Source organism: Choloepus didactylus, chromosome 5 (assembly GCF_015220235.1).
Source record: "Choloepus didactylus isolate mChoDid1 chromosome 5, mChoDid1.pri, whole genome shotgun sequence".
Taxonomy (NCBI): Eukaryota; Metazoa; Chordata; class Mammalia; order Pilosa; family Megalonychidae; genus Choloepus; species Choloepus didactylus.
In genome coordinates this window covers 51,796,263-51,810,889 of record NC_051311.1, presented here as the reverse complement: position 1 = coordinate 51,810,889, position 14,627 = coordinate 51,796,263, and the positions used below count along the sequence as shown (strand labels likewise).

The 14,627-nt window shown below is 37.5% G+C and overlaps 1 protein-coding gene and 1 pseudogene across 1 annotated transcript in view; both read left to right on the top strand.

Moving 5' to 3' along the window:
• The window catches only part of TTC26 (tetratricopeptide repeat domain 26), a 112,692-nt gene that overhangs the window by 22,660 nt on the left and 75,405 nt on the right, over positions 1 to 14,627 (top strand). The window contains exons 6-7 of the mRNA XM_037836061.1: positions 248 to 393; positions 1,163 to 1,334. Coding sequence (XP_037691989.1) covers positions 248 to 393; positions 1,163 to 1,334 — 318 coding nt within the window. The remainder of the gene's footprint in view (positions 1 to 247; positions 394 to 1,162; positions 1,335 to 14,627) is intronic.
• LOC119534036 lies at positions 11,605 to 12,830 on the top strand (annotated as a pseudogene).

Genomic DNA, 14,627 nt, shown 5'->3' with positions numbered 1-14,627 from the left:
AAGGTCAAGTAATTTATGTTAGTTGTCATTTAAAGGCTTTCCTTGTTAAGGCTCTGCCTCCAGAGGCTATTTTCATCCTTTCCCTGAAAGAGTAAGGAGAAGACAAGGAACAGAAGGGAAATAGGGAGAAGATAGAGACACAAAGACAGAAGGGGAATGAGTTAAAGTCTCCATAAGATATGTATTGATCTCTTAACTGTACACCAATGTGGATCTTTACATGTATTTTTCTCTGTCACAATTTTAGTTTAATGATGAGAAGAAATTGATGAACTTTCATCAAAATCTTCAGGATATCACAGAAGATCAACTTAGTTTGGCCTCAATACACTATATGCGCTCTCACTACCAAGAAGCTATTGATATATATAAGCGAATACTTCTAGATAACAGGTCTGTGTCTTTTTTTGACTATTCAAAATCTCTTTCATTTTGTCGGTTTTTCTGTAGCTAGTTTGGCTGAGGACCTAGATCAGGTTTGTATAGATCAGGATGTCTCTACCTCTTTTTCATTGTCACCTAAGGAGCCTTTTTAGGCTTTTTTCCCCCCTAATTGCGTCTACCCTGCCCCCATGAAATTTTAGTACCTCAGATATACTGTATATCTATTTATGCACTGTATATATATTTATATATATACACACTTTACACATAAAATGAATATGATTTTTTCATACCTCTCTACCTCCCTAATCAAAAACTTACTTTTGCAGTGATATTGCCCCAGTTGGGAATGATGGTCTAGATGTATACATCTCAGTGTTGTATTTACACTATAGGTAACTTGCTGACAAAATTAGAAATAAACAATTTTGAAAAATTAACATTCCAATTTTATATCACTGACCACTTACATATACCCCCACAATAGCTCATCCACTTCTTTTCTCTCCTCTTTTGCTTTACCTTCATAATCGCCCAATTTTTCTTCCTTCTCTAGTTGTTATTTTTTACTCTATTATATCAAAACACCAAAATATTACAATGCAAAAAGGAAAAAATAATGTGTGATTATATATTGCTTTTCTTCTTTACAAGGCAAGTTCGTTGACTGTCCCATTTGCCTTACTGTCTATTTGAGCCATTAAAAAATACCTTTGTAGTTTGGTAGTATTTCTGTGAAGTAGAAAAACTGTTAACCCTTATTTCTTTCATTTAATAGGGAATACCTTGCTCTCAATGTTTATGTGGCCCTCTGTTACTACAAGTTGGATTACTATGATGTGTCTCAAGAAGTTCTGGCTGTTTACCTTCAGCAAATTCCTGATAGTACCATCGCACTCAATCTTAAGGCCTGCAATCATTTTCGCCTTTACAACGGCAAAGCAGCTGAGGTAGTCATGGAAATGTGTTTTTAACTTACTTAATTCCAATTTGAAGTACTTTATATTTTTCAGGTTATTGTGAAACTCTATAATTCTTGATTAATATCCCTTTTTCATTGCCAGTGTGATTCTATAATAACCTGTTTAAATATTTGTTTATCAGATCTTCTAAAAAGAATTTTGACTTCTGAGTTCTGTGTTTTGTCTAATATGTTATAGATATCTTTACTTAGATGCCTTACATAAATAGGTTTTAAACCAAATACTTCATCTTCTTCCTCTAAATTATGTTTATGGCTCTGTAGGTGAGTGTCACTAATATATACCTAGTAAACCACATCAGAAACCTGAGATATCCTTTACTTCTTTCTCCTTCATCACCCACATCTAAATATGCACCAGTTCCTATCAGTTATGCATCCTATCTATCCCCTTTTATCCTTTATCACTGCCCTAGTCCATTCACAATATTTTGCCACCATTACCACCATTCTTACCAAAACTTTTCCGTCACCCCAAACAGAAGTTCTGTATCTATTAAACAATAATTCCCTATCCTTCCTCCCCTGCCGCAGTCCCTGGTACCCTGTAATCTACTTTCTGTCTTTGTGAATGTGCTTATTCTAGGTATTTCGATAGGTGCATCTTGCTTCTTTCACTCAACATGATGCCTTCAGTGTTCATCCATGTCATCACATGTATCAGAACTTCATTCCTTTTAATGTCCAAATAATATTCCATTGTATATATAGACCACATTTTGTTTGTGCATTCACCTATTGATGGTCACTTGGGTTGTTTCCACCTTTTAATTATTGTGAATAATGCTATTATGAACATTGGCATACAAATATCTGGCCAAGTCCCTCTTTCCAATTCTTTTTGTTATATACCTAAGAGTAGCCTACCTCTACTCTTGTCCTCTCCAGTCCAGCCTTTATATTTGTTCCAATACTCCATACTGTCTTATCACCATAGCCTTGCATACACTGTTCTATTTCCTAGAATGACTTCTTTCTTTCTCTGCTTGGTATACTTCTATTTCTCCTTTAAGGTTACCCCTAGAGGCAATAATGATAGATGTTTTACAGGTAATTATTGATTGAATAACTTATAGGTGCTGTGAAAAACTTTGTATATCCATTATGTCATTTCCCTGACAATCCTGTGGATAAATGCTGTTACAGCTCTTATTATATAGAAAGCCAAGAGAGCATAGGAGTTTATATATAATCACCTCCTTTTCTTTTACTTAACATTGTGTGTGTGTGTACGTGTTATTACCTGATTTGTTGATTCTAGCCATCCTAATGGATGCGAAGTAGAATCTATTGTGGTTTTAATTTGCATTTCCCTAATGACTAATGATTTCGAGCATCTTTTCTTATGCTTTTTGGCCATTTGTATATCTTTTTTTGGAGAAATGTCTATTCAGATCCTTTGCCCATCTTTTATGGGGTTGGTTTTTTTTTTAATTTGACAGTTGCTATTTTATTTTTACAGCATAGATTGATTAATCATTTCAGTATTATGACGGTAAAGATTTGCAGTTTTAATCTTAGGTTTTAGGTATCGTATAGGAAAAATACACAAAAGAAGAAACTAGGCTTGTATTGATTTTCTAAGATTATTCTAAAGATTTGCTCAGTAAAAAGTTGGGTATATAATTTTGCATTCTGGTAGTGTCACAAAGATGTAGGCTTGCTATTTAAAGTAAAAACATACTTTTAGCATCCACATAGGTAAAGGACTATGGATAAGAAGGTAATTGGGAAATCTCTAGTGTTTAGAAGTCATGGAAGAGAAGGTAAAAGAAAATTCTAATTTTTCTGGCAAGTCAGTTTTCCTCCTTCTGTACTAGTCAATTTTGAGTTTCTATTCTTCTGTTTAATACTATTTTGGTTTGGTAAAGCTGACAAAATGCAATATACCAGAAATGGGTTGGCTTTTACAATGGGGATGTATTACCTTACAAGTTTAGTTCTGAGCTTGTGAAAAATGTCCAAATCAAGGCAGCAACAGGACGATACCATCTTTCTGAAGAAAGGCTGCTGGAGATCTGGGACTCCTGAGGCACATCGCAGCTTCTGCTGTTCCTTCTTTCCCAGTTTTTATTGCTTTCAGCTTCTGGTTGCTCCATCTGTGGCTTTATTTCTGAGCTTAGCCTTTGTTTCCCTTAGCTTCTGTTGGGCTTTTCTGTAAAATTTTGTGTGTCCTTGTTCTAGTTTGCTAATGCTGCTGTTATGCAAAACACCAGAATTGTATTTATTTGGTTACAGATTTACAGTTCTAAGGCCATAAAGTTCTTAGTCCAGACTAAGGCATCAACAAGAGGATACCTTCACTGAAGGAAGGCCGATGGTGTCCAGAAAACCTCTGTCATCTGGGAAGGCATGTGGCTGGCATCTGCTGGTCCTTTGCTTCTGGGTTGTGTTTCAAAATCGCTTTCTCCAAAATGTCTCTGGGCTTCTGTCTCACTTACCTTCTCTCTCTCATCTCCTGTGCATCCAAGCTTGTTTGCCCAGGGCGTTTCTCTCTCAGTGTCAGGTGTCCTCTCTTAGCTTCTCCAGGGCAAACTCTGGGCTTCATCTCTTAGCTTAGCATCTGCAAACATCCTTCTGTCCGCATTTCCAAGCATCTCTAAGCATCAGCAAGCGTCTGTGTCAGCTCTTGAACTCTTAAATACTCCAGTGAACTAATCAAGATCCATCCTGAATGGGCAGGGCCACACCTCCATGGAAATAACCCAGTCAAAGGTGTAACCCACAGTTGGGTGAGTCACGTCTCCATGGGAACACTCAATCAAAATGTTTCCACCCAACAAGATTGGATTAAATGATCATGACTCTTCTCAGGTCCATAACAGTTTCAAACAGGCACAGTCCTTTACCCTCGTACAAAGAACTCCAGAAACAGGATTAAGACCCACCCTAAATGAGGTAGGTCGCATCTCAACTGAAATAGCCTAATCAAAGTATGCCACCCACAAAAGATCTGTACGCACAGAAATGGATTAAAAGAACATGATCTTTACCCAAGCAAATGGGTAAATACCATTTTAGATACTTAATTGGTCAATTTTTTTCCTCATTTAAAATTTTACCTATGCTCAATCTCCCTGATCAATTCTGATACATGTTATTCCTAGCAATCCAAATCTTTTAGATATATATGCCTTTTAATTAGTGGCAAATTATCTCACTTGTGTACATGAAAATATAGTCAAGAATTTTAATTAAAACAAATTAAACATGACAGTTTAGAGAAACTAATTACCAACTAGTCATTTTATTTAATAAATGCATTAAACTGATTTTTCCATTAAATAATCTAAAAACTGTAGCATGTGTGCCAGTTTGAATATATTGTATCCCCCTAACGCCATTATCTTTGATGTAATCTTGTGTGGGCAGACGTTATCCGTGTTGATTACATTGTAATTTGAGTGTTTCTGTGGAGATGCACCCCACCCAGCTGCGGGTGATGACTCTGATTGGATAATTTCCATGGAGGTGTTGCTCCGCCCATTCCGGGTGGGTCTAAATTGAGTCACTGGAGCCATATAAATGAGCTGACGGACAAGGGGAGCTCAGTGCAGCTGTGAGTGATGTTTTGAAGAGGAGCCACAGCCAAGAGGGACACTATGAAGAAAGCACAGGAGCTGCAGATGAGAGACAGTTTGAAGACAGCCGTTGAAAGCAGACTCTTGCTCTGGAGAAGCTGACAGAGGGCAAATATCCCAAGTGCAACTAAGAGTAACATTTTTGAGGAACTGCAGCCTAGAGAGGAATGTCCTGGGAGAAAGCCATTTTGAAACCAGAACTTTGGAGCAGACGCCAGCCACATGCCTTCCCAGCTAACAGAGGTTTTCCGGACACCATTGGCCATCCTCCAGTGAAGGTACTCTATTACTAATGTGTTACCTTGGACACTTTATGGCCTTAAAACTGTAACTGTGTAACCAAATAAACCCCCTTTATAAAAGCCAGTCCATTTCTGGTGTTTTGCATTCTGGCAGCAAACTAGAACAGCATGTTCTAGAAAATTATATCAATATCAGTATCAATTATATCAATAATGATCAATCATTTATATACATTTATTTCTACAAAAATATAACACATAGATATATTGCCCATATCTATTGCAAAGTTAAGAGCCAGTGGTTTCAAATTTTAAAAAGTATTTAGCCTTAATTTTGAAACCTCATAATAAGAAGATGTATTGCATAAACTGAAAAGACATATTGTAGAAGTTGAACTAATTATCCAAAAAACACACAGACAACTCTCATATAAGTAAAGCAGATTAGCTCACATTTAAAAATTTTTAATATTATGTCTTCTTATGTTATAAAAATATTAAAACAATATAATATCAAACATCCCATTTAGTAAGTTCTTAATTATACAACTGTGTGATGTAATCTATGAATAAAAGAGTTGGCCTTGAAAGTTATTGCAAAATGCATTCTTAGCCAATTCTCATCCATAATATTTTGTATTTTTTTCAGCAACTATCAAGTAAGTTTTAATATTTTAAATTTTACATCTAAATTAGCAAAAAATAATTTAAGAAAATTCTCCAACAACCTGCAAATACTAATTGATTTTTAAACATGTTAAAAGGTCTATCACTATCCAAAAGTAAGGCAGGCAGGAATAATAGAAAAACATAAATCCCTACATTAAAAGCATGTTAGGGGCCTTTGAGTTTCTTCAGGAAAATGATACTAAAGGTCAGAACTTGGAATTTCATAAAGTTACTAGGTATAGGGACTTCATGTTAGAGACATAGTCTCTAACCAAAGTGTTAGAAAATATGTGAATACATTTAGCAAGTGAAAGTTTATTCCCATAATGTCTAATTTTTAAGCGAAGAACTTAAAACTCTCTAAGAGAGTGCTGTCAGGACAATAATGATGCTAAAGTAATGTAGTTACAGATTTAATGAGCCTTTTGCACTGCCTTTCCCAATCACGATGCCATTTGAGTTTTCTTTTTAAATGCCTTTTTATTGAAATATATTCAAACACTATATAATGCATCCAGAGTACACAATTAATGGCTTACAGTATCATCATATAGTTGTGCATGCCACAATCAATTTTTGGAGCGTTTTCATTACCCCAAAATAAGGAAAAAGAAAAAAATAAAATAAAAATATAAAAGAACACCCAAAACATCCCACACCCTCATCCCCCCCATTATTTGTATTTATACTTTTTGTCTTTATTACTCATCTGCCCTTACACTGGATAAAGGGGGTCAGTCACAAGGTTTTCTCGAGCACATGGACACATGATAAAAGCTATATAGTTACACAATCATCATCAAGAATCAAATCTATTCGATTACAGTTCAGCAGATTCAGGTATTTCCTTCTAACTATTCTAATACACTGAAAACTAAAAAGGGATAGCTATATAATGCATGAGAATAACTTCTAGAATGACCTCTTGACTCTATTTGAAATCTCTTAGCCACTGAAATTTTATTTTGTCCATTTCTTTTCCACCTTTTGATCAAGAAGGCATTCTCAATCCCTTGGTGCCAGGGCCAGGCTCATCCCTGGGAGTCATGTCCCATGTTGCCAGGGAGATTCACACCCTCTGGGAGTCATGTTCCTCATAGGGGGATGAGTAGGTAGTTTATTTGCAGAGGTGGCTGAGAGAAAGAGGCCCCATCTGAGCCACAAAAGAGTTTTTCTGGGGGTGACTTTTAGACACAATTCTAAGTAGGCTTATCTTCTTCTTTGCAGAAATAAGTTTCACAAGGACAAGTCCAAAGATTGAGGGCTTGGCTTATTAAATTGGGAGTCACTAATGCTTGTGAAAATATCAGGTGGGGAAATTTAGTATTTCCATATTTTTCTCCAGTGCCTCAATGGGACTTGGCAAATACTTTTTTATTTTCTTCCCCAAATACTCTGGGTTGTATTGGGGTCTTACATTAACCTGTACAAAATAACAAAATCTCATTCCCTATTCTAGGTTCCATGTATTTATGTTGTTCAAATAAACTGACCTTACACGTTAAATTAGGTGGTGTGCTACAGAGAATATAAATTTTGTACCAAATAAACATCTCTTAAATAACAGTTAAAACTCAGATATAGATATGACTGCTGTAAGAGCTTGTAATCTGGGAACCTTTACAATAAGCCTTATTGAACATTCTGTACTCCTGCATTGTTGATTGCCCAATCTCCTAATAACCTATGCTCTTGAATTCAATTTTCAGTATTTGCTCATTATAGTTAGTTTATATTAGTGAGGGCTTGCAATATTTGTCCTTTTGTTTCTGGCTATTTCACTCAACATAATGTCCTCAAGGTTCATTCACCTAGTTGCATGCTTCACAACTTCTTTCCTTCTTGCAGCCTTTCAATATTACATTGTATTTATACACCGCAGTTGGCCCTTCCGTTCACCCGTCAATGTAAATTAGGCCGTCTTCCACAAGAATCACATAGCCCTCCCTTATATCCCCCTCTACTGACATTTAGCTTTGGTATATTGCCTTTGTTACAATTAGTGGAAGAATATTACAGTGTTACTGTTAACTATAGACCCTAGTTTGCATTGATTTTGTGTTTACCCATATACCGTTCTATTTTCAACATCTTGCAGGGTTGACACTCACTGTTCTCCCTCATGTGAAAGCTTTGTTATATTTCTACATTTACTCACTATCATTATCCAGTCTAGTGTTTGCTAAGTTTTACAGTCCAAGTTTTTATCCTCTGTCTTTCCTTTTGGTGTCATACATGCCCCAGCCTTCCTTTTTCAACCATCCTCACACTCAGCTTTGCTCATTATGCATGCAATATTGTGCTACCATGAGATAGTATTGAGCTGTCCATTTCTGGATCTTTACAATCAATCTTGTTGAACATTCTGTACTCCTCCAACATCGAATGTCGAATTTCTACCCTCTTTCTACCTCCTGGTAATCTGTGTTTTCAAATTTAACTCTCACAGTTTTCTCATTATAGTTAGTTCATATTAGTGAGACCATACAGTATTTGTCCTTTTGTTTCTGGCTAATTTTGCTCAACATAACTTCCTCAAGGTTCGTCCACATTGTTGCATGTGTCATGACTTTATTCTGTCTTATAGCTGCGTAATATTCCATTCTAGGTATATAACACAAGTTTGTTTATCCACTTGTCCATTGATGGACATTTGGGCTATTTCCATCTCTTGGCGATCATGAATAATGCCTCTATAAACATAGGTTTACAAATGTCCATTCTTGTCCTAGCCTTCAGTTCCTCTGAGTGTATACCTAGTAATGGATTTGCTGGATCATACCACAATTCTATACTTAGCTTCCTGAGGAACTGCCAAACCACCTTTCAGAGCAGTTGCACCATTCTACATTCCCACCAACAGTGAATAAGTGTACCTCTTTCTCCACATCCTCTCCCACACTTGTAGTTTTGTTGTTTTTTAAATAATGGCCATTCTAGTAGGTGTGAGATGGCATCTCATGTGGTTTTGATTTACATTTCCCTAATAGCTAGTGAAGTTGAGCATGTTTTCATATGTTTTTGAGCCATTTATATTTCCTGTTTGGAAAAGTATCTGTCCATATCTATCGCCCATTTTTTAATTGGGTTGTATGTCTTTTTGTTGTTGAGTTGTAGGATCTTGTTCTGGTTTGCTAAAGCTGCTGTTATATAAAATGCCAGAAATGGATTGGCTTTCATAAAGGGGATTTATTTGGTTAGAAATTTACAGTTCTAAGGCCATAAAAGTGTCCAAACTAAGGCATCAACAAGAGGATACCTTCACTGAAGAAAAGCCAGTGGCATCCAGAACACCTCTGTCAGCTGGAAAGGCATGTGGCTGGCATCTGCTGGTCATTTGCTCCCAGAGTATGTTTCAAAATGGCTTTCTCCAAAATGTCTCTGGGCTTCTGTCTCTCTTAGCTTCTGTCTCTCTTAGCTTCTGTCTCTCAGCTCCTGTGCATCCATGCTTGTTCTCCCAGGGTGTTTCTCTCTAAGCATCTGGGGGTCCTCTCTTACCTTCTCCAGGCTGAATTCTGGGCTTCATCTCTTAGCTTGGTATCTCCAAACATCTTTTTGTCTCCATCTCCAATCATCTGGGTCTTGAGTATCAGCTCTTACTTCTCACAGGGGTAAACTCTGGATTACATATTTTAACTTTTCTCCAAAATGTCTCTCTCAGCTTCTCTGAGCTCCTTCTCTCCGTGAGCTCTCTTAAAGGACTCCGGTGATCTAATTAAGACCCACCCTGGCTGTGTGGGGTCACATCACCATGGAAATATTGAATCAGAAGGTCCCACTCCACAAGATTGGATTAAAAGATCATGGCTCTTCTGGGGTCCATAACAGCTTCAAACCAGCACAGTTCTCTTTATGTATTCTGGATATTAAACCCTTATCTGATAATGTGGTTTCCAAATATTGTCTTCCATTGTGTAGGCTGCCTTTTTTAACTTTCCTAGGAAAGTCCTTTGATGGTCAAAAGTTTTCAATTTTGAGGAGACCCCATTTATCTATTTCTTCTTTCATTGCTTGCACATAGGGAGTAAGGTCTAGGAAACAGCCTCCTATCACAAGGTCTTTACGATATTTCCCCACATTTTCTTCTAAAAGCTTTATCATCTTAGATCCATTTTGAGTTAATTTTTCTATTAGGTGTGAGATAGGGGTCCTCTTTCATTCTTCTAGATATGGATATCCAGTTCTCCAAGCACCATTTGTTGAAAAGGCTGCTCTGTCCCAAATGTACCGACTTGACCACCTTATCAAAGATCAGTTGTCCGTAGATAAGAAGGTCTATTTCTGAACACTCAGTTTTATTCCATTGGACAGTATGCCTATCCTCATGCCAATAGCATACTGTTTGTCCACTAAAGCTTTGTAATATGCTTTGAAGACAGGTAGTATGAGACCTCCCACTTCAGTCTTCTTTCTCAAGATATTTTTAGCTATTCAGGACACTCTGCCCTTCCAAATAAATTTAATTATTGGTTTGTCTGTTTCTGCAAAGTAAGTTGTCAGGATTTTAATTGATATTGCATTGAATCTATAAATCAATTTGGGTAGAATTGACATCTTAACTATATATAGTCTTCCAATCCATGAACATGATATGTCCTTCCATTTTTTAGGTCTTCCTTGGTTTCTTTTAGCAATTTTTTGTAGTTTTTTTTGTGTTTAAGTCATTTATGTCCTTGGTTAAATTTATTCTTAAATATTTGATTCTTTTGGTTGCTGTTGTAAATGAAACTTTTTTTTGATTTCCTCCTCAGATTGCTTGTTACTAGTGTATAGAAAGACTACTGATTTTTGCATGTTGATTTTGTATCCTGCCACTTTGCTGTACTCGTTTACTAGCTGTAATAACTTTGCTGTAGATTTTTTGGCATTTTCTACTTATAGGATCATGTCATCTGCAAACAGTGAAAGTTTTACTTCTTCCTTTTGATTTTGGATGTCTTTTATTTCTTTTTCTTGCCTAATTGCTCTAGCTAGAACTTCCGGGCAAAATGTTGAATAACAGTGGTGACAGTGGGCATCCTTTTCTTGTTCGTGATCTTAGAAGGAAGGCTTTCAGTCTTTTCCTCTTGAGTATGATGTTTGCTCTGGGTTTTTTATATATTCCCTTTATCGTGTTGAGGAAGTTTCCTTCTATTCCTATCCTTTGAAGTATTTTCATCAAGAAAGGATGCTGAATTTTGTCAAATGCCTTTTCTGCATCAATTGATGTGATCATGTCACATCATGTGGTTTTTCCTCTTTAATTTATTGATGTAGTGTATCACATTAATTGATTTCCTTGTGTTGAACCACCATGGCATACCTGGAATAAAACCTACTTGGGACTTAGAAGCAGGCCTTGGAAGTGGGCGGGGAGAAGGTGTTGCTGCTGGAGCTGAGACCAGGCAGCCTGAGACTGCAGGGATGAACCTTGAGTTGTCGGGAAGCTGATGGAACTCTGGATTGTATCAGCATAGCCCTGACATACACCTTTAATAGGTGGGGCACATTGCTTGCAGTTGGCTGTAATGATGGCTGGATTGTCATCTTGACAAGAGGCATTGCTAAAATAAGTGCACACATCCATCCAGTCTGTTCTTTATGCTGTAGTCGAGATGGTCATAAGCTCTTGAGTGCTTCCACTGATACCATAGTGTCGCAGTGGGATGTTCTTTGAGGTGACTGCAACCAGAGGTTTCAATTCCCTTCACCCATCTTAAAATTCCAGTATCATCCACAAGATCACAACAAGGTACACATGTGTCCCATGAAATCTGTTCCTGTCATGTTGACTCTTTCAGATTCCAAGCATGTTATTCTGCTGGTGGATGATGACTCCGACCTGAATGTGGTTGCATCTTTTGATAGGCAACAGAAATATATCTATATGGGAAATGCAAAAGGCAAGATTTTGGTACTAAAAACAGATTCTCAGGATCTTGTTGCTTCCTTCAGAGTAACAACTGGAACCCACAATACCATGGCCATTAAGTCTATAGAGTTTGCACAGAAGGGAAGTTGCTTTTTAATTAACACAGCAGATCAAATAATCAGAGTTTATGATGGCAGAGAATTTTAACCTGCGGAAGAGATGGAGAACCTGAACCCATGCAAAAGTTGCAGGACTTAGTAAATAGGACCCCGTGGAAGAAGTGCTGTTTCTCTGTGGATGGGGAATACGCAGTGGCAGGTTTGGCCCGGCAGCACACCCTGTACATCTGGGAGAAGAGCATTGGGAACTTGGTGAAGATCTTCCATGGGACTAGAGGAGAACTCCTCTTGAATGTAGCTCGGCATCCTATTCGACCCATCATAGCATCCATTTCTAGTGGAGTGGTATCTATCTGGGCACAAAATCAAGTAGAAAATTGGAGTGCATTTGCACCAGACTTCAAAGAGTTGGATGAAAATGTGGAATATGAGGAAGGGGAATCTGAGTTTGATTTTGAAGATGAAGATAAGAGTGAACCTGAGCAGACAGAGGCTGATGCTGCAGAGGATGAAGTGGATGTCACCAGTGTGGATCCTATTGCAACCTTTTGTAGCAGTGATGAAGATCTGGAAGATTCAAAGTCTCTCTTATATTTACTCATTGCCCCTGAGGTAGAAGACCCAGAAGAAAATCCTTATGGCCCCCCAGCGGATGCAGTCCAGATCTCCTTGATGGGCGAAGGGGCTAGTTCAGAGAAGAGGCAGTTGTCAGCAGATAGGTCCCAGCCGCCTAAGAAGAAACCCAAAGCAACCAATATAGAACTTCAAGGAGTACCAAATGATGAAGTCCATCTACTACTGGCTGTGAAGGGGGGTAGCAAATCCAAGAGGAAGCAAGCTGGCTAGCCTAAAGGATGAAAAGGTAAAGAGAAAGATTCTCCATTTAAACCGAAACTGCAATGGGGACAGAGGTTTACCTCTGGAAGGATCAGCGAAGGGTAAAGCTCAGGCAGAACTCAGCCAGCCCTTGACAGCGGGGGAGCAATCTCAGAACTGTTGTGAAGACCCTGAAGTTCTTCATTCTTCCCCACTTTGCCATCATGTGGCCTGTGGACACTGTGGTCAGTCGTTTGAGATTGAGTTTAATTTAAAACACAGGCCTCTGCCTCCCACCCAGGAGGTGAGGTAGAAGGAGTGAATTTTATGTTTGAATGAAGAAGTGAATTATGGAAGAATATATGTCCTTTTCCTTTCAAGTTTAAGTCCAAATAGGCTCTCAGGAATTAAGATTTGTGAAGACCTCAAATAGGAGTTTTGACTCATTGAAACATTAATGTTTCATTATGCTGCTGGAGAAAAGATACCTATGTTTTGCTCATCTAACCCAGCATCATTTAGACCTGTCATATCCTATCTCCAGTTTGCTTTCGTCCTCAGGACATATCCTTGAGTGATTTGTACTCATCTGCAATTTTGTTATCAGTATCCTGTCAAAACTTGGGTTGTATGTTCTGTTTCTTTCATTTTTAAATGTACTGTCTCACAAGATACCGCCTGTATTTCCATATTGTCTGCAAAGGATGGGCAGTTAAAAGAAAGTACTTGAAAGACTACAAATTTTCAGAAAGGGAAGAAAGATAAGAAGGCTCTTCCTACTATACCATATTTTGCTCAAGAAGCTGGGTTGTAAGAACCTCAGGGTGTTTTCTTGTTTTCCTTTCATTTCACATTTCCCTCCAGTAATGGTTCACTCTCATTAATCATGGGTTTTGAAGATGGTTAGTTTCATCTGTCTCCAGCAAAGAATCATCAATAGTTTATATTGTTACCTGTATTGGCTTCCAGAGATAGAAACAAACCAAGCTGTCTCTAAGCAAGCTTCTTTTTTATTGGGGTGGGGAATCTATGCAAGGATTAAAGTAAAACCATCCAAAATCAAAGTAGCAACAACACAGTTCAAATCAAAGATCAAGGTAAATTTTTTATCATTGTTTGTGGATATCTGGCCCTCCCATCAGTCATTGCATTTTCCCTTCCTGTATTTATGCTTGTTTTTCTTACTACGTTTCCATTCACTTTCTTTCTGTGAAAGCTTGCTTAGCTTTCTTTTTTTTTTTTTTATTACTTTTGTTGTTCTTTATATAAAAAGTAGCAGATTGGATGGATGTGTATATTAGATGTTTGAAATTCTCTGAAAATCTGGAATAAAGAAACCAGGTGTGGAAACGGTTCACTAGCCTCTCGGAGCAACGCTTTTAGCTGACCAAATGTACTTAACCTGGGTTGTCATTTTCCTAGAGGTCAGTGAACAAGTTGATTGCCTTTTGGAATTTAGGATAGAAATCAAAGTAGAATACATCAGTATTCTTTTTCCCATTCTATCTTTTAGAATGAATATATTCAGTAGCTATGAAAGCATTCTCTCTGAGGCAGTTGGAAAATATCTGTATTTTTGGATGCCACTACTTTTTTCTTCAAATGCCCCTTCTGTGAATTGCATATTAGTTAGACCAGTAATAGAGATTGGTTAGTAGCTCATTAGACATATTTTTGTTTTACAAAATTTATACCCATTCCAATTTTCTCTGCACCATGCACTGCAATAGTGTGATAAAAGGCTTTCTGCATTATTTCCATGTGTGAAGTAGCTTGGTTTCCTCTATCTCTATGTTTGGATGTTTATGCTATGTCCACTTCCTAAACTGGCTACTGAGAAAATCAGCTTAAACCCTGTCAGATGGTCTTTGGCAGCAGCTCCTAATAATTATTTATGCTTTGGGATTTTTTTTTTTCAGCTCCTAAAAACTTCCACCCATTTCAGTTTGAATTTCTCAATTTGTACAATATATACATATATAT